Source organism: Oryzias latipes, chromosome 14, assembly GCF_002234675.1.
Source record: "Oryzias latipes chromosome 14, ASM223467v1".
Classification (NCBI taxonomy): Eukaryota; Metazoa; Chordata; class Actinopteri; order Beloniformes; family Adrianichthyidae; genus Oryzias; species Oryzias latipes.
This window is the reverse complement of record NC_019872.2, coordinates 13,162,656-13,182,411: the sequence shown is the minus strand read 5'-3', so window position 1 is coordinate 13,182,411 and position 19,756 is coordinate 13,162,656. Positions and strand designations below refer to the sequence as shown.

At 41.6% G+C, this 19,756-nt stretch overlaps 2 protein-coding genes across 2 annotated transcripts; one reads left to right on the top strand and one right to left on the bottom strand.

Moving 5' to 3' along the window:
- Window positions 1-1,689: 1,689 nt before the first annotated feature.
- On the top strand, window positions 1,690-8,687 carry alg9 (ALG9, alpha-1,2-mannosyltransferase). Its single transcript, XM_004076375.4, has 15 exons — window positions 1,690-1,885; window positions 3,210-3,345; window positions 3,451-3,585; window positions 3,782-3,852; window positions 3,962-4,050; window positions 4,155-4,290; window positions 4,384-4,471; window positions 4,956-5,061; window positions 5,794-5,916; window positions 6,014-6,168; window positions 6,259-6,388; window positions 6,466-6,613; window positions 7,653-7,782; window positions 7,860-7,990; window positions 8,103-8,687. Exons 1-15 carry the CDS (start codon window positions 1,746-1,748, stop codon window positions 8,224-8,226), a joined length of 1,842 nt encoding a protein of 613 aa, XP_004076423.1. The 5' UTR covers window positions 1,690-1,745; the 3' UTR covers window positions 8,227-8,687.
- An 872-nt stretch (window positions 8,688-9,559) lies between these two features.
- Window positions 9,560-15,070, bottom strand: LOC101167064 (layilin). The gene is made up of 8 exons (XM_011483522.3): window positions 14,298-15,070; window positions 14,167-14,187; window positions 13,723-14,020; window positions 12,633-12,790; window positions 12,496-12,540; window positions 12,338-12,397; window positions 12,163-12,259; window positions 9,560-11,995 (listed from the first exon to the last, which is right to left on the bottom strand). The coding sequence occupies exons 1-8, from the start codon at window positions 14,368-14,370 to the stop codon at window positions 11,287-11,289; spliced, it is 1,461 nt and encodes a 486-aa protein (XP_011481824.1). The 5' UTR covers window positions 14,371-15,070; the 3' UTR covers window positions 9,560-11,286.
- Between the last annotated feature and the right edge of the window lie 4,686 nt (window positions 15,071-19,756).

Sequence of the window (19,756 nt, the reverse complement as noted above, 5' to 3'; positions counted from 1 at the left end):
CCCGTCTGACCAGCTTGTTCAGTCTCTTCCTGTCTCTCTCCGAGCTTCCGCTGCTCCAGCAGACCACTGCATAAAGGATGGCTGAAGCCACCACAGAGTCATAGAAAGTTCTTAGCAGTGTCCTGCACACCCCAAAGGACCTCAGTCGTCTGAGCAGGTGGAGACGACTTTGGCCCTTCTTGTACAGGGCATTCTTGTTGTGTGTCCAGTCCAGTTTATTATTTAGGTGAACACCCAGGTACTTGTAGTCGATGTCCAAGCCCTGGATGTTCACCGGTGCAGTCAGATGTGGTTTCCTGCTGAAGTCGATCACCACCTCCTTCGTCTAGCTGGCGTTGATGTGCAGGTGGTTCAGAGTACACCAGTCCACAAAGTTGGTGATGACCTCCAGGTACTCCAGATCGTTTCCCTGAGATACCTGCCCGACAATGGCTGTATCATCAGAGAACTTCTGGAGGTGGCAGCTGTCAGTGTTGTGTGTGAAGTCCGATGTATACAGGGTGAAGAGGAAAGGAGAGAGCGCGGTGCCCTGCGGCACCCCAGTGCTGCAGACTACCACATCAGACACACAGTCATGAAGCCTCACATACTGCGGCCTGTTGGAGAGGTAGTCAATGGTCCATGCAGCTAGGCTACTGCTGACTCCAGCTCCCTCCAGCTTCCCCCTGAGCAGTGATGGTTTGATGGTGTTGAAAGCACTGGAGAAGTCAAAGAACATGACTCTCACAGCGCTACCAATGTTGTCTAGGTGGGAAAAACATCTGTGCAGCAGGTAGATGACAGCGTCTTCCACACCTATTCCTGGACGATAGGCGAACTGCAGCGGGTCCATGTTGTCGTTCACCAGATGACGGAGGTGGTCCAGAATGGTCCTCTCCATGGTCTTCATCAGATGAGAAGTTAGGACTACTGGCCTGAAGTGGTTCGGCTCACTGGGACGTGCAGTCTTGGGAACTGGAACCACGCAGGATGTTTTCCAAAGGACCGGAACTCTCTCCAGACTGATGCTCATGTTGAAGATGTGCATAAAAATCCCACAGATGTGTCTTTATTTGTCATCTCAGCCAAAAGTAGTACACTTGAAGTTTATTAAGTATAGCTGAGTATATTTGCTTCACTTTTAGTATGGACTAAGTATACTTGTACACATAAATAACTACTTTTTGCTAAGTATTGTAAAACCTTAAATTACACACTCCTTAAAAGATTATTTCCCTCCATTGTGGTATACAGTGTAAAACCTTTGAGTTTAAGTACTTCGTAAAGGTTTCATTAAGATGTTTTCTTTAGGTTTAACTCCCAGATATGAAGTATGGTTTGGTTTTCAGGGGTTTAAATTTATGTGTAAAACAGTTTTAAGCGAAAATATCTTCAAGTATGTACTCTTGTACTTCACTTGAAAAAAACCGATTAAACTAAAACGAAATGTTTTAATAAAATATTACTGACGAGGCTTTTCTGTTTTACCTAAAAAATATTACAACAGCGCATTTACAGCCTTTAAGAGTCCTAGCTTATTGTAATTTGTTACGTTTTTCTAAGTGCCTTGTTATTTATTTGTGGATTTTTTTCAATTAGCTAAGAATTGTCTTAAAATGCGCTAAAAATGTGTTTATTTTAATTTTGTGTTTTTTAATTAAAATTCTTTCTAAAAAATGTGGCGAAGGCTTCGTCAAGTTCGTCAATAACCGGAAAGCTTCGGAAATGAACGAGGGGCGGGACTCGGTGAAACGGCGTCGCGAAACATGGCGGCTAAGGCGCTCCGTCAGCGAGGCAGGAGAGGCAGCAGACAGGACCAGAACAGCCAGAACATTCCAACAGAACCCCGGACTCCGAAAGATGAGAAAGCCGGGGATGACACTAAAACCACAGAGGCTCGCACAGAGTGAGTATGAATAAAATGGAGACACAATGTAGTCCAATTCAGACCGCTATGCAGTCTTGGAAGCTAGTTAGCTTCTTTGCATCATCTAACCACTGGTTCTGGTACCGTCCAACTGCACCTCACATCACTGAGGGGTAAAAAGAAATGAAAGTACTCTAAAAGTTCCTCCGCTGCAAAGACTAGTACCTGTGGGTGATGTGGCGTAACGTGACGAAGTCTAGGTTACCTGTGTGTCAGGTTAATTCATTCATTGTTCGCAGAGACTCAACTTGAGTCTCAAGTGAGTCGAATTAGGTTTATGTCGACCTATCTAATCTGTGCGTACCAAAGCGGTCGTGGGTCTACTCTGGTTCGGATAGAAGGGGCCGTTTTACACCTGTGGCGGATGATTCCAGTTTCGTAAAAAGATGACGTGTCTTATCTTAACAGAGCTCTGGGGATCAGCAGCAAAATGATCAGATTACTCGTATTGGGGTGTGAAGTAAACAGACTTCGGAATGACCCGGTCAACCCCCCCCCCCCCCCCCCCCCCCCCGCCGCCTTTATCACACCTGACTGACAGGTGACGTAAACAGCTGTGTAAAAAAGCACATTTTCATTGTTATGATAGTTTGCTGGAACTTTTAATTTTGTTTAGAAAGTGAACTACAAACGATTATCTAATTATATGACAGTATGTAAGAGTTAAAACATCTGCAATACATTTTTTTAATCACAAAAAATGTAACTTGTGTTTATTAATCATTGACTGTATAAGAGAACTGGACTAAGTGACTCCTCCCTTCTCATGTTTCAAACAGGAAGTACCTGCTGGTTCCCAGAAGCCAAAATCCCATAGATTTCTATAGATAAATAAACAGCTATTATTTTTTAAGAAACAGGTTCTCACTATTGCTATTTTTTTCCACAAATTATTGGACGGTTTTCCAAGTTAAAAACTGACCAATCAGATGTTTCAATAAAAGTAGGCGGTGCCTGCTGCTCCCATGCCGAACATCTGAAGCTTTTGATTGACAGATTTCGTGTAGCCCGCTTTCAAGTGGTAGGGTTGTTGACTTCCTACCACCTTCCTGATCACTATGATTGGAAGGAGTGGTTGGTTGCCATAGAAGCGTTGACTCAAATGTTGACGTTTTCCAGCTCCAACATGACCGCGTCCATATTGTAAAAAAGAAAAGGCGACTGAATTGATTTCATTTTGTTGGAGCAAGAAGCAAGGCGTTTTATATTGGTGATGTCACACTGGCTCAGTCTGGTTCTCATATACAGTCATTGGTATTTATGTGTTCTTTAATTACACTTATCAAAAATGCTGTTGTTACAGATCAATCAGTCGAGGAGGTCAGGTTTGGGCTCCTGAGGGCTCAACAGCCTTTAAATGCCTGCTCTCCTCGCGCTTCTGTGCGGCTTTACTCAGCAACATCTCCGACTGCGATGAGACGTTTAACTACTGGGAACCGGTGAGTACTGCTAGTAGTAATTCTAACACCATCCCAAAGTAATTTAGTTCCACGTATTCATGGTTACAAATGCCGTAAATGTGCTTTGTTGACATGTTTTCGCAGATGCACTACCTGTTGTACGGGAAAGGAATGCAAACGTGGGAATATTCTCCCCTGTACGCTATCAGGTCCTACGCATACTTATGGTTACATGCCCTGCCGGCTTGTTTACATGCCCACGTCCTGCAAACAAACAAGGTAACTCTTAAAGTTTGTCCTTTTGATCCATAAATTGCATGTCTTCATCAGTTTTATCAGTCTGATTTTCCTTTATTTTTAGCAGTATGTGAATGGAAAAATCAGTTTTGATCCAAACCATTTTTGGATATGACTTCCAGGATGTTGTTCATGATTTCCCGTGTGTGTGCTCACGCGCAGCTTGTCTGTCTTGCAGGTGTTGGTGTTCTACTTTGTGCGTTGTGTCCTCGCCTTCTGCTGCTGCGTCTGTGAACTCTACTTCTACAAGTGAGTTTGTCCTCATTTTGGTCGAGTTTGTTGCTTCTTTTTTTGTCCCGGCTGACTAATTCTGTGGAGGAATGTAAGCCAAACTCTGGGCTGTCTGTGTGTGGAACAGGGCTGTTTGTAAGAAGTTTGGCTTGCATGTGGGTCGTCTAATGTTGGCCTTCCTCGTCCTGAGCACTGGAATGTTCTGCTCATCTGCAGGTTAGTTGGTTTTATTAAGTTTGTAGAATGATCATTTTTGTGAGCAATGTTTTTTTTTTTTTTAAATGCCAATTTTTTTGGATATTTATGCGTCTTCTCCTCAGCATTCTTACCGTCCTCCTTCTGCATGTGCACCACGATGGTCGCCATGACGGGCTGGTTTCAGGACTCGACACCGTTAGCTGTTATGGGCGTGGCCGCCGGCGCCATCATCGGATGGCCATTTTCTGCTTTAGTCGGGTACGATTTTAAGCTTTAGACCCCACTGACCTACCAATTAACCCTTTTTCCAGACAGACAGTTAAAATAAGTGGGTCTCTTTAACATTTGTAGGATTCCGATCGCCTTCGACCTGCTGCTCATCAAGAGGGAGTGGAAAAGCTTCATGACATGGACAGCTTTGGCCGGGCTTCTGCTGCTGGTAAGAATATTTCTTTCTGAACTGAAATTACATTTTGGTGTACATCTATAGTCTAAATTAAATTGCAATTTTGACAAGAAAAAAAGTAATGGGAACAAATGTTGTGGAGGAAGAGAACTTGAACTTTGTCCAAAAGGAGCCGCTTCTCCTGGCACTCAAACTAATTTTAAAAGCTTATTGGAGTGGACTACTTTAGAGTGGAAATTCTTCACCCAGCAGATTCAAAGCTTTAGTTTATCTTTATTTATTATCACATAACAATAAATTGTAGTGTGTCCTCATAATGAAGAAGCATGTTCGAGTTTTTTGTTCCCTCCAGGCTTCCATCTGTTTGATCCTAGCTATGCTGAGAAGCTCAGATCATTATTTGTTTTTTTAATACCTCACTATACAGCAAATATTTTTATTTCCTACATGTTTTGACATATTTCTATGATAGAGTTGATGTATTTCAGTTGCTAAAATCTTCTCCTGTTCTCGCCAGGTCCCCCTGGTGGCAGTGGACTCCTTCTTTTATGGCAAAGTAGTTATAGCGCCACTCAATATTCTGCTGTACAACGTCTTTACTCCACATGGACCCGATTTGTATGGTAAATTACAAAATTCTTTGAATTGTTTCTATATTTTTGATTGGTGAGAAAATGTTACATCTGTCAATTCCATGTGATGCAACCATTGACTATATAAGAGAACTGGACCGAGCGACTGTGACATCACCAATAAAAAAAATGGCTTACTTTTGGCTCCGACAAAATGAAGTCAAGTCAGTTGCTATTTTTTCGCAATAAGGACGCCACCGTGTAATTGGTAAATATTAATTAGTCTGAGCCAACCTTTCTGTAGCAGCCACTCTCACCAATCAGGAGTGAGCTTGTTGGAAGTCCTCACCCCTACCACCTGAAAGAGGTACAGGGAGAATCTGTCAAATGTTTTGAACGTTTGACATGAGACCACCTACTTTTTTAAAGCCATCTGATTATTGAGTTTATAACTTGAATAACTTGCAATAAAGTAAAAGTATCACTAAAAAAAGGTAGCAGAGCAAGAATGGTTATTCTGACAAATACAATGACTGAGTAATAGCTGATTATTTCTCTATAGAAGTCTTTTGCCTTCTTGGAACCAGCAGGTACTTCCTGTTTGGAGCACGAGAAGGGAGGAGTCACTCAGTCCTGTTTTCATGTACAGTCAATGGATGCAACAGCAGCAACCTTAAGACTTTTGAGCAACTTCTCTAACTACCATTATTTAGTCAATGGTTGAATATTAACTACTAACTACTGGCGTTTTCTCAGACTCATTCTGTGACATTTGTGTTTCAGGAACAGAGCCGTGGCATTTCTACTTCATCAACGGGGTCCTGAACTTCAACCTGGTCTTTGCTCTGGCGCTCTTCTCCCTTCCGCTCACCGCTCTCATGGAGACCCTGCTGCACAGATTTAATGGTGAGAAGGGCGCCCCCTGCTGTTTCTGACGGTGATCTTCAATCGTAATGGGAAGTATTAAGGGTTTTGTCCGTGTTTATTTCATCGTGTCTTGCAGTGCAGAACCTGGGCCGGCCGTACTGGCTCACTCTGTCTCCCATGTACCTCTGGATGCTGGTTTTCTTCACCAGACCTCATAAAGAAGAGCGCTTTCTCTTTCCCATCTACCCTCTGATCTGCCTGTGCGGGGCGGTCGCCCTCTCGTCTCTGCAGGTGGAGTTGCTATGTGGTGCAGTTCAAGACAAACTGTCCCAATTTTGTGTGCGGGTGAAAAATGTTGAGTTTGTTCTTTGTTTTCCATAGAAATGCTACCACTTCCTGTTTCAACGGTACCGACTGGAGCATTACACGGTCTCGTCCAACTGGCTGGCTTTAAGCGCCGTTGTTGTGTTCACGGTGCTGTCGCTGTCCCGCTCTGTTGCCCTCTTCAGAGGTGTGCATGCTCACTTCATGATCTCCTCTAACAACATTGCTGTTGAAAAACACACAAAGTGTTGTGTGTTCTTGCAGGCTACCACGCTCCTCTGGACCTTTACCCGGAGTTTCACCGCATCGCCAAGGACCCCACCCTGCACCTGGTACCTGAAGGCAGGCCGGTCAGTGTGTGCGTTGGCAAAGAATGGTACCGCTTCCCAAGCAGCTTCCTTCTGCCACACAAGTCAGTATGCAGGAACTCTAAAAGTTATTTTATTGATCATTTGTCTGCATGTGGGACTAGAATGCCTCTTTTTTTGGATCGAACCACGATTCTTTCTATTTAATATAAATATCTCTGAATGGTTCCAATATGTGTCCTTTACTGAGTGAATGAAAATAACATGTTTAAACACCATCATTTATATTTCTATTTAGAACAACACATCAGAATCAACGAAATATAACAGATAAAGACACAAAGATTTGGGAGAAAAAAGAAACAATATTTAGAAATTTTTTTTGTCAACCTTCTGCTTACCTTCAGCAGGAAACATAAACTAAATGTCATTGTTGTTAAGGATCATTTAACAACAAATCCTGAAAATGTTCTCGCCAGTTTTTCCATCATCAGAGTGTTACTGACAAGAAGATACAGAATAAAGACACATCTAAATAACAATTTTACAACAACAAAGCGTTTTATAGACTCTTTTTAGTTCTTCATCAAGCTCGCATATAGTCATGACGTCACATTATTGATCATGAGATTTTTGTGATATTTTTGTAATGTTAAATATAGTCGACTATATTTAAAGCAAGTTTTTATTCTACGGATCTTTTTTCAGTGAATTGAACTTCAATCTAATTCCTTTTCATCTATGAAAAACACTCAATAGTTTTACTTTGAAAATAAGAAGCGTCACCGTAACTTTATTTTGGAGATTTATTGACTTCCTGTGACAGCAGTGCATTCGGTTAGTTTGGTTTATTTAATTATAACTATTGTGCATTTTAAAGTGCTTATTTAATTTATATTGCCTGAATTGTATTTTTTACTGTACTATATTTTATAAAATTCGTGAATTGGTGAAATATTCATACTCAAATGTTCCGGAACAAATCGTTAATATCAGAGTACTTGAAAACTTGTTAGACCCACTAATTGTGGTTGTGATCCACATGAATCTACATTTTATTTTGTACTATATGAAGTTATTTGATTTTATTTTGGAGGAAACATCCTGTTTGATCTCCTGCTTAAAGTTTGTTTGTCCGTCCAGCTGGCGCCTGCACTTCATCCAGTCAGAGTTCAGGGGGCAGCTTCCTCAGCCGTACGGCTCTGGACCTCTGGCCACGCAGACCATCCCAGCAAATATGAACGACCAGAACTTGGAGGAGACGTCCAGATACGTGCGTAACTTTTCCGGCTCCGACCGCCGCAGGTCGAGTAGTAGGGATCTGAACTGGCTCCTGTGCTTTCCGTGCAGGTAGATGTCAAACAGTGTCACTACCTGGTGGACCTGGATTCAGATGAAGTGACTCCGCTGGAACCACGTTACTCGGCCAACAAGGATGAGTGGAGCGTCGTCGCTTTTAAACCTTTCCTACAAACATCCAGGTAGTTTTTCCACCAAAAAAAAGAGACACGAAGACTTATCTGAAGGTTTGATTGTTTATTGTTGAACTACAGTGGATAAAATAACAATAACAACACTCTGTCGTTCCCTCAGGTCATCACCGATCTTTAGAGCTTTCTATGTCCCATTTCTGTCAGAGCATTACACCACCTACAGGCGCTATGTCATCCTAAAACCGCGGCGACAGAAGCAGCCTCGCAAGCGGACACATGGCTGACTCTGGGATGCTCGAATCACCTGTGAGTTCAGACCGGAAGAGAGGAGCGCATGGGTTCCCCTCCGAACAGCTGGGATTCTGTGTGTCGGTGTGCGTGTGATCATGAAGCACCAAGACCTCCAAGGACATTGGGTCTGCTTCTGCGATTGCTTCTGAAAGTGTAAAGATGACGTGTGTGTTTGAATGGTATGCAGGTGTTGTTTACATTCATCAGCTGGACATTTACCATCAGTGTACTAAAGAAGCGGGACCTCTACTGAAGGATTTCACATTCGGTTCAACCATGAAAGGCCAAATCGCAGAAACTTTACTTGAATGAGGCCTCAGTGGAGACATTTTTCTCCAGTCAGAGAAGCCTGTGGCGTCTGCATGTGCGGACTAAAATGGTCATGGAGTTGAGTTGGGAAGAAAATGGGATCTTTAATTTATGTTCAAATGTCAATAAAAACTTTGACTGTGAATGTCCCGCCCCCTTTTTTGGTCTTGGGGTTGTGGGGTGGAGCTATTGACTGTAAATGAGAGCTGGACTGAGAGACCCCTCCCCCGTTGTGTTTTATAGATGATGTCCCCTTAGTTCCAAGAAGTCAAAATCCTTTTGACTCCTGTTGGTAAATAAATGGCTATCACTGTTATCACTCGGACCAATCATCGCTTACGACGTCATGTAGATCCAACATGACGGCGATGATTTGACTTAATTTTGTTGGAGATCGTTTTCTAGTACATCACACTCATGCAGACCATTTTCTCATTTACAGTCAGTGGGCGGGGCATAAAGGCTGTGTATTTGCTCAAAAGTCCCTCTAAAATTTAGAGGGACTTTTGAGCAAATATGCAGATTAGTAAATAATCTAGTAAATAAAATGGCTGATTTATTAACCGACTTGGCAACCATAAGTATAAACAATTACAAAAAGGCTTCAGGTTGAACCAAAGAACAAAATTACAAAGGAAGCCCCAGGTGTGTCTCTACCTGGAACGACGGGGGAAATAAGACACTAACTCTCTGGACTAAAATAAAATGACAAAGAAGTGAGTTAAGAAAACAGTGGTTTCTCTTTTACCAAAACTAACACAAAACACAAGCAAAATGAGTTGGGCTGAGCTGATTATGCCGCACAACGACCCACAACCGGATCGCACTCTTGCTGTTGAGGGGGCGGGGCATCAAAGCAGCAAAAGGACATCCAGATGTCCAATCCACAGCCTCCACTGCTCCTCAGCCCACATGATGATCACAGAAAAATACAGAGATTCACAACACACGGCGAGGTCTCACTTCACTCTGTTACAAATATTCGCTCCACAGAATTAAGAGGAGAATCAAACGGCATGAACGACCACAGCTGTTTATTGGGAAAGAAGAGCCGTGAGGGGGATTGTCGTTGGCTTCAATTCTGATCATTTTTATTGGAAGAACTGTGAGAAATATACAACCAAACAAATCTTAGATGCAGGAGAGATGCCAAGACATGATAAATACTGTTGATGCATATCTGTAAGATCATTCTCTGCACATTCATGCCGTCATGTATATTCGGGGTGCAGGCACTTAGACTGGAACAGCTATAGAAGCTATATTACAGGAGAAAAAACATACATTTCAGTACACATCAATTAAAAGGACTTTCAAAATGCAAAGTGGGTTCGCTGGGTGGACATTTCTCCTTTTTTGTGAACTTCAGTACCGTAAAACATTGTCACTACAGGGAGCCAGAAGGCTCAAAATACTTGACCAGGCAAGGACAACATAACAAAGCCGGGCAAACAGGCTATAAGGATGCATGAGATCCTTCAATAGCTGTTCAGAATATTCAGCTTTAGTGGCCTTTTTTGTGTTTTTTTTTTAAATTTTTTGAACGAGGACTTGGCATTTCAAACATGGACCACACCATGTACATGTTTGAATCTAGAGGCCTGGCTGCTAACATGCAAAGGGACAACCGTGATGTCAAAATAAAGATTACAACTGATCCAAACCAAAGACACAATATTTTTCTTTTATTTCATGCATTAATCCTTTCTGCATAAACCTGATGCTAAGCTTGTCAATGAGCAGGTTACAGAGTTCACTGCACTCTCATTTTCTTTATCTAATCTCCTCTTAACCCCCTCTGACACTGATCAAGGTGAGATCACCTGTGGTGCTCCATCCAATCCCCTGTTGTCCTGGAAGAGGCAAAAACACACCTGTAAAAAATACTTTTGGGACCCTGAAAATACGACTTTTATTACACATGTGACATACAGAAGAAGAATCCTAAAACAGCGGTTGCTGCTGAAACTCTTTTTGTCAGTGCTCACATACACACCATATCATCTCAGAAATCCAAACCATACAAATGCATGTCACTCTTTAGGGTGAGACTCAAACTGACTTAAACTGACTCGGACCAATCGCTACTTACTAACAATGTCTGTTTTCCAATATGGCAGGGTACGTATTGCCAATGGTGACTAAATTGCTTAATTTAAATTCTTTAAATTCTTACACACAGTCAATGATTGCTTCTGAGAAAACAAAGAAAACAAGCTGCCACATATTCATGCAGGCGTTTAACGTTCAACCAAACTCTTGGTCCAAACTTCCTTCCCACTTCTAACTACTTAAAAACATATAGTGCAGGACTATCTAGTGCCCTGGATTATAAAACCAATTTGGGCACATCCTGAAGACTTTTTATGAATCCACTGTAAACTGATAATGAAAACTTGGATGCTTTATAAAAAATAATTTAAATGCATTTTTTCACAAACAAAAATGTTCAAACACAATGCAATGCAGTCATATGTAAGGTTGCAGAGCAAGTAGTATATTTGCCAATTTAGTGAGCATCGGTGCACACTAGTGTTTCACAGTCTTCTGGAAAATTTCCAGGGCACACTGGATTTTACAGTTGTAGATTCAGACGGCACAACAAAATCACGAGCACACTTTATGGTGCACTAAGTAGGACACAATCTTGTTGTACCATTTCTGCACCTAATATCGACCCCACATCCTAGACGAGCATTTGCCAAGTTTAGTAGTTGTCCTTAGAGTCCTTTCTCCTCTGCAGATCAGTAGTGTCCTCTGACGATCCACTCGTGGTCTGTGAAGCCTCCGTGTCCACTGTCCAGGTTCCCTCTGTTCCTGTAGCAATCCAGATTTGTGTGGAAGGATTTCCGATTTCCGTACGTTCCCAGGCTGGTTTGGAAAGTCTCGTGCTTCCCATTGGAGACGTACGTCTGGTACAAGTCAAATTTTCCTGTGTGACTTCCAGGCCTGAGCTCATCAAGTTCACTTGCTGCTCTGACGGTGCCGTTGTACAGTCCGTTCTCCCCGAACATACTGCCGTGGCTGTAGTGCTCGCTTTTTGTTGTGCGCCGACCCAGACTTCGGTCGTAAAACTCTCGGTTACCAAGGCGACTTAAACTGCTGTCGTTCAGGTCTCTTTTACCCAGGCGGCCCAAGCTCCTGTTGTTATAGTCGTGGGGACCTCGCCGCCCAAGGCTGTGCTCGTTCAAGTCAAAGGTCAGCAAGCAGCTTTCCGTACTCGCAAGGGTCACAAAACCGCTCTCAGTGTCCCTGCCCCCAAGGTTGTCGTAGTCACCCGTTGGCGTGTCAGGGGAGGAGCACAAAAACGAAGTGTTCTTTGTCTGCGGACGAGTGGAAAGTAGGTCGTCATCTTTCTGGGAGCGAATAATGTTGTAGACGTCAGTTGAGGTTGGGCTGGTGCCAGGCCCCGAGTCGGTATGACCCACTTCTGGTTTCTTCTGTTTCCTTCTGCTGTAATACACACACGCACAGATTTAAACATTTGACAGATCTGTGAAAACAAATCTGTGCTTAATGAAAAGGCTAAATTCTCAAGTCCCTGGACTTGTAAAATCCTGAAAAGGCTGGAAAGCAGAAAACGATTCTTTTGAAACAGAAAGAGTTACAGTCAGCCTCACCGGGTGATCAGCATCTTGAAGCAGCAGACTCCCATTACCGTCAGCAACAGCAATAACAGTGGGATGGTGGGAATGATGACGTAAACCAGATTCATGGCTAGAAGACAGATGCAAATGTTTTTAAAATGATGGTTAAGAGACTGTCCTGGAGGTTGTGGGTAAAATGTTGTCTGACCTGTTCTGTTCTGACTCGGATAATTTGGTTCTTCCGGGAGCTCCGGTGAAGGAAGAGCATCTGTATACAAAAACTGCTTAAGACTAGAGTATAAAAGTCAGAAAGTATGGAAAATATTAGGTGAAGTCTGAGTCATATTGCAGTTGTAGCTCAGTCACCTGTCAGCGTGGCGTTGGGGGATAGAGCAGGTACCCGCGATCTCTCTGTTGGGGGGAAACATAAAAAGTTGTAGCCATCTGGATACAAGAACAGGTCAATAAAGCCAAATTAGTCAAGAATTTGAAAAAAGATGTACCTGCAGTGTATTTGCAGATGAAGTTGTTTTTTGTCTCGCAGTTGTCGTCATTCCACTGAAACATGTAGGGTCCTCCGAGGCCAGGCGGAGCAGACGGTTGGTGATACAAGACCACACACACCTCTGAGCCACACGACGGCTCATCAAAGTGCCAGTTCCTAAAACCAAAGCACTTATAAAACTGTTTTCCTGCCAAATTTTCCGTCAGAACGTAAAGCATAGGTTGTGCTACAGATAAAAGGATGGTTAACCATTTCAACAAAATGTCCACTTAGACTTTGTTACAACAGAACTATCCATTTTGTTTGGCTTAAAGGTTCACAAAATACATAAAATTGTTACACTGGAGTAAAACTCCAAATACCTAAGAAGTCATTCAGCATTTTGTCACATTTGTGCCAATTTTTCAGTTTTGACCGAATATCAGAGGCTATCTTGCAAAGACCTCTACTGCCATCTAAAAGACAACAGAAGAAGTAGCTCTCTAAGTAAATAAGAAATACATAAAAACTTTACTTTTAAAATCAGACCAAACTTGAGAATTCATGTAAATAATATTATGTTTTGACATGTTCAGGATGCTAACAGAAAGGTTTGCGTCTGGGCTCTTGATTCAGGTTTAGCCTACATCATGAATTTAGCAGTGAATTTCTTTCACCTTAACTGTGTGATAAAAATTACTGTATATTCTGGAGTATAAGTCGCACCGGAGTATAAGTCACACCCATAACGAATCTATGGGGGGAAAATCAGGACTTATTCTCCGAAAAAAACTCTACTGTGGGGATTATTGGGAAAGAACTCCAATTCATCTCTTAAGGAAACATCGATATATGTTTTTTTAAGACATGGGGCAGTTTTATCAGCAAATAAACAACTTTCACATGAAGTCTGAAGGGTCCAGAGATATATTTACACACATAAAAGGACAGTTTTTGAAAATGTAGAACTTTTAAACTAGAAAGATGTTTCCCATATTTCAAGAACTTAGATTAGCACAGTTAACAAAATAGTAACATTCCTCCTCAAGGTGGTCTGTAATGTAGAACTGAGACAGATTTTTCGTGAGAAGAAAGAACTCTTCTTCCACCTGAATGTGGACCTGCTTCCGTCCAGCCAGTAGTACTGCGAGGGGCAGTCTGGAATGTTGTCCTCCAAAGCATCATTGCGTCTAAGACCGATCCAGAAGTCTCCATCTGTTGGGCGGAGCTCGGTGATGAGCTGCTCAATGATCTTCTGCTCAGACTCCGATTCCACGCTGAGCAGCTGGCCTCCATCCCGTTTGCAGGCCAGATCTGCCTCCACAAAGTTTAGCTTCCAGCGGAGCTCCGAGAAATAGGCCAGCTTGTAACACGGCTTCCCTTTTCCGGCCCTGCACACACGCTGACCTAAACACACACTCTGAGTGATAATACTGTGTGAAACTATCCTCACGATTTCCCTAAATTCACTAAATAAAGGAATTTACTTTTGTAAAGAGTAAAAGCTGTACTCCTTCTGACACACTAATATGTAAAAAAACACTTTCACAAACCTCTGGCTTCAAATATGTCAGCTTCCAGAACCATAAGTCCAGCGTGGCATCAATGTGTGAAAACAAATAGAGACAAATCCGCTTTTTGTTCAAGTATCTTCTTTGTGTTTTTTTTAAATTGTATAACTTACCTGTGATGAGGCTTTTACCTGCTGATGGATCAAAGCAAAAAAGGTGAAGAAACAGAAAGATGAGGAGGTCCATCTTTGGTTTCCACCTATTATTTAGCGCCCCAGCTTCTGTTTTAATTTGTTCTTTTTCATTTCTGTCCGATCTTCAACCAGAACACCAAATGTATTGAAGTAAAACCAAAAAAACACACACCTGGACCTCAGGAGGTGGGAAGAAAAAAAACAAAACTAAAAGAATGGAGAGCAGAAAGGAGAGTGCAGTGTTCTGTCTGCAGAAAGAAAGGGTTTGTGATCTGGGAGGAGGAGCAGTGGGATACGGGACTGCGGGTTTGGGAGGGGGCTGTAATCTGTTAAGAGCAGTCTTAATGATAGGGAGAAGGGGCAGCATCGATCCCGGGACATCTAATCACACGAGTGCATCTCGTCGTAAACGCTGACAAGAGGCAGATTTCAATCCATCTCTCATTATTCGAGCTTTGATATTATCATTACAAAAGTGTTACATGAAAATGATCTCCTTTAACTCAATCAGAGGTATTTAAACATTTCCTCTAAGGTCCACCCTGCAGCATGCAATAACGAGGTTTCAGTTTCTTTGAAAGCTTCAATTTGAAATGCAAATATGTCTCAATAATATCAAATATTCATAACTCCACTAAAAAAAAACAATTTACATATATCTGAAATTAAAATGCACCATTATGTTGCAGTTAAATCATCCTTATAAGTTATAAGGTTTTGAATTGGGAAAAAAAGATTTAGACATTTTGTTGTACTAAACATTTTTCAGTTCTCTAGGATCCAGACCAAAAAAAAAAAAAAAGAATGGATCATCCTAGAATTCTAAATCCTTACAGGAAGGCCATCAAATGGCAGCTCAGGCCATCAGCTGATCAATCGCAGCAGAACTTTCCTTTCTTTCTTTCCACAGGGAGTGAAAAGTATCTGTTTGGATGAGGTAGATGTGTCCCTGCAGGGCTGCATAGATCTACCATCTTGGATCAGATGACTCCAGAATCTGATTGGCTCACACCCAATTCAGGTGATCTGCAGCAGGTAGGGCAAAGCTAAGTTAAAAACAGAACTGTGGTAGAGTTGGCAGCCCTAATTTGGAAGAAGCATTTGATTTTAAAAAATGGCATCTTAATAAAACAAAGTTTAAATATGGGTCCATGATGCAACTGAAAACGTGTCAGTACCATACATGCAGTGTTACCATAGTGATACGAGACAGACAAAGAAGGCATTAGGGACACCTTTAAGTGTATGCCAGATCACAGTCAGAACTTTGAGTTTCAGGCATTTATTCTCTGCTTAAGTCCCTTAGAGATGATTGAACACATAGATGTGAATGTTAATGCTCTCTGAATTGACTGTGTTTAATAGCCTGTCTGGTATTATTAATGATGTCAGCCGGAGTAATCCGATTATTCTCAGGCTTCTCCATATCGATAACTTTAGTATTCAATTGAGGGTTCACTCCTTTGTTGTTGTTTCTGATAACTTCGTTTTCAGGTCATGAGTGAACTTTGACTGCTGCTCATCATTTACTGGAACTCAACTCTTTGCCTGCTTGTTTTGGCAAAGTCGTGACTTCAGATCAAATAGACACATTCTGTCTGCCTCAGAATCTGTCTCATTAGGGGGCACTGGTGATCTTTGCAAACATGGCGTTGATCTGATTCTCTTTAATGAGGGTAAAAAACCTTTTTTAAAAGAATAAAACAGATCCATAGATTTGCGCACATGTCAGTCTCTAGAAATTCAGATAAGCAAGGTTCCAAATGATCCAATCGACATGGAATGTCATCAAGACATGCGGTACTTTAGGAGAAATATCCTTCAGCTGGTGCTGATAGAACAATCTTTAAAAAAACACTCTGATCACCTATGATCTCATTTAAAAAAAATCCCAAAGATCTTTTAATTATGATTATGCAGTTTTTGCCAAAGTAAAAAAAACTTGTATTGTTTTCTAGGACATATTTTCTGCAGAGTGGCATCATCAAAACTAAAAGACCACTAAGAACGATTTTCAAATCTGTCTGTATATTTGACGCTTTGGCACTCTCTTGCTTTTACCCACATATTTAAGGTTGTAAACGAAGGAATGGAACTCTTATGTAAATGCTAGAGGGTACACTTTACTTTTCTTTATCACTCTGTCACTCTATCAGTCTGAGAAAGCCCAAAGAACTACATGACCCACAAAGTACGTATGGATAAAACTTTAGAGACACTTGGTAAGGCCAATAAACTGCCCATCATTATAAGATCAGTAGGGGATGTAAGATTCATTGAGACAACTATGTTGTGATATAAGGTTATATAAATAAAATCAGTATCAAGGTATTCATCTCTGAGTCACACTGGTTGAAGTTTTAGCTAAATATGTCCTAGAGTCCATTTTAGGTGAGTGAATCGGATTGTTCAAAATGAACCAATGTCGACTATAGATCGTATCAGCAACCACAAATTATGATTTGAATTGAAAAATCTTGCTCTTTCTTGACCACTCCCCTCAAGGTATCCCACATTGTTAGATACTTCAAGTCTATAAAACACATGTGGGCGGATGAGCAAGCAAAATCCCTACAGGGGTCCCGGCAGGAAAAACCCACATTTATCCTCCTGGATCTCAGCATCGATATTGATTCACGTCTTTTGCAGCAGAAACATTTGTGGGGAGTCTGCTGCAAGCAAATAAATTTGATCTCTTTGAGTTGACAAATATACAGAAGCATATTCTACACGGTAGTTTATAGCAGAGCTTTTTTCCATGGTGATTTGTTTAGCTGGACACAGGCGTGGGGTGAACCGGAGCTGTGGATTCTGTGAACTTCTTGTCAGAGCTCAGAACAGCAGGAAATGTGTATGTGTGCAGTTTTTAATGGCAGCAATCTCTGGAATGGCCCATAAGGTTGATTTAGAGCTCACAGAGAGACAGATCAGGCAGAGTTTAGGCAGCAAGATGCTTCATCAGGAATATTCCGCGCGTTAAGCATATAAGAACAGGAGCGAGGGGAGGAGGGAGCCGGGCTGCCCTGAAAAACACTGCACTTATGCAAACGGCTGTATTCATACGCCGCTAATCAGGTTAGATGGGCTTCAATCAGATCTGGCTTCATCTACCATCAAGAAGGAAGGCCCGAGAAATAAAAGAGAAGACATAGAGGTCGGTGAACCCTCAACTCAATAAGGAATGGCTCTTGATTTGAATTTCCTCTCTGTTTACAGTATCAGGGAACTGGAGAGCCTTTCATTAGATTAAGCCTCTCCACTCATCTCTTCTCCCACACTGTCTGTCTTCTTCTGTCCTCCTCCGCTCATTTCCCTGACCTCCTTCCTCGCTCACAATTAGTTAAGGTAAACGAAATGAATGTTCCCATGGGAACCAGTGCATCACAGACCAGACCGCATCAGAGAGGCTGCGTAAAAGCGGGGCATTCACCACCGTTCACTCTGATGTTGCGGCAAATATCCATCAGTAAAAACGGTTGCTAAAAGTTTATTTATTGAGCAAGCACTATAAACTCATAACAGTAAAATTCAAATGGTTCGACGCCATAAAGTCATTGTGACCACAACAAATTGCTCTCTGTGTAACAACCTTGTTTTAGTCAGGCAGTAAAAATAAAGCTGACAAATTTAGCTCCTTTTGATCTTAAAGCCCAAATGAGAAGGGGGGGAAACTGAATTAGGCCAAAAAAATAAGTTAGCTCTAAGCTAAATCTAATTTGAATGATCTGGCTTTGGCCTGCAGCCACACAGATGGTCGGACCGCAATGCGTCTATCTTACGAAGGGCAGGGAATGGGCCCGGAGTGAGCGGCCCATTACAGCCAGGCAGACACAAGAGTTATGATTAAACCCTCTGAGGGCCAGAGGATTACATTTGACTTTTTGCGTTGGAAAATAGTATTTTAAATGGGAAAATAGTATCTCGAGAGAGACGATTATTGGGTAACTTGTGAAGAAGGACACTACGATCCTACAAAATAAACGTTTGAGACGTTCTATCTTGCACAAAAGCAGAACCCCCCCTTAAAAATAAGTAAAACATTCTGACCTCATTGGCAAATTTCTTCAAATAAACCAAAAAAATCTGCCCAGAAATAAGGTCTTAACAAGAATTCTTGTTTTAAGGAAGAAATTCTTGTAACCAAGATATTTCTCTAAATAAGATTGTTTTGTGATTGAAAAACTTTCTTGATGAGATTATTTTTCTTGCGAGACACAAAATAAGACAATTTATTTTAAAAAATTGTATTTTTACTTTCTTAAAATTTACTTGTTGCAGTGTTACTTTCAGAAAATCCCCATCAAAAGCCAAAAATAAAGCATTTCATCTGCATTTTTAAAGGATCCGTGCTACCATAAGGGTTTAATTAAATTTTAAACTTGCTTTAAATCCCTTCAATTTATTAAAACTGTATTACTTTATTATGTTATTCTTTTTTAGTGACATTTAGTTCCGATTAATCCAATTACTGACCTACTTTCCCTTGTAAACAGTGTATCGTCATCGTCATGTTTCTGATAACACCGAGTTCAGGTCATGAGTGAACTTTGACTGCTGCTCATCATTTACGGGAACTCTTCTCTTTGCTTGTTTGTTTTGGCAAAGTTGTGACTTCAGATCAAATAGACACATTCTGTCTGCCTCAGAGTTTGTCTCATCATGGGGGCATTGCTGATCGTTGCAAACATGGCTTTATCTGATTTTTTTAATGAGGGTAAAATACTTTTTTTTTAAAGAAAAAAACAGATCCGTAGATTTGCTGTTAGGTTAGGAGTAAGCTGGACCCGAAAATGCAGACAGGGACTTTCAGGAGTCTGAAATTGTGAAATTTATTATAGGAGGGAGAGGGGTTTTGCTTTGGACCTTTGGCGTTGGCTTTGGTTCTTTGGGGTTGGTTTTGAGTTCTATGGCGTTGGCTTTGGTTCTTTGGCTTTGGTTCTTTGGCTTTGGTTCTTTGGTGTTGGCTTTGGTTCTTTGGTGTTGGCTTTGGTTCTTTGGCTTTGGTTCTTTGGTGTTGCTTTGGTTCTTCGGGGTTGGCTTTGGTTCTTTGGCGTGATCTTTGGCATGAGCTTTGGCCTTGGCATTGGCTTTGGCGTTGGCGTTGGCTTTGGCGTGAGCTTTGGCATAGGCCTTGGCATTGATGGGTGAGTCCTTCATGGAAGCAGACGAACCGACAATGGCTGGATGGTGTGAATGACCAATATAGGTTGTCTAAATGCCAAACAGGTGTGAATGATCAGGTCCTCAATCAGGAGTACGAGGGCGACCCTGACACCTGACATTTGTGTACACGTCAGTCTCTAGAAATTCAGATAAGTATGGTTCCAAATGATCCAAACAAAATGGAATGTCATTAAGGAAGAATATCCTTCAGTTGATACTGACAGATCAATCTTTAAAGATCCACTCCGATCACCTATGTTTTATTTTCAAAGCGT

Bases quoted from the DNA above. Each gene is read 5' to 3' on its own strand.
- alg9 (XM_004076375.4), top strand. From the start codon at position 1,746: ATGGCGGCTAAGGCGCTCCGTCAGCGAGGCAGGAGAGGCAGCAGACAG. The intron at 3,346-3,450 runs GTGAGTACTGCT...ATGTTTTCGCAG, and splicing joins CGTTTAACTACTGGGAACCG to ATGCACTACCTGTTGTACGG. The intron at 7,991-8,102 runs GTAGTTTTTCCA...TCGTTCCCTCAG, and splicing joins CCTTTCCTACAAACATCCAG to GTCATCACCGATCTTTAGAG.
- LOC101167064 (XM_011483522.3), bottom strand. From the start codon at position 14,370: ATGGACCTCCTCATCTTTCTGTTTCTTCACCTTTTTTGCTTTGATCCA. The intron at 14,188-14,297 runs GTAAGTTATACA...TGGTTCTGGAAG, and splicing joins AGGTAAAAGCCTCATCACAG to CTGACATATTTGAAGCCAGA. The intron at 14,021-14,166 runs GTTTGTGAAAGT...GTGTGTGTTTAG, and splicing joins TGACATATTTGAAGCCAGAG to GTCAGCGTGTGTGCAGGGCC.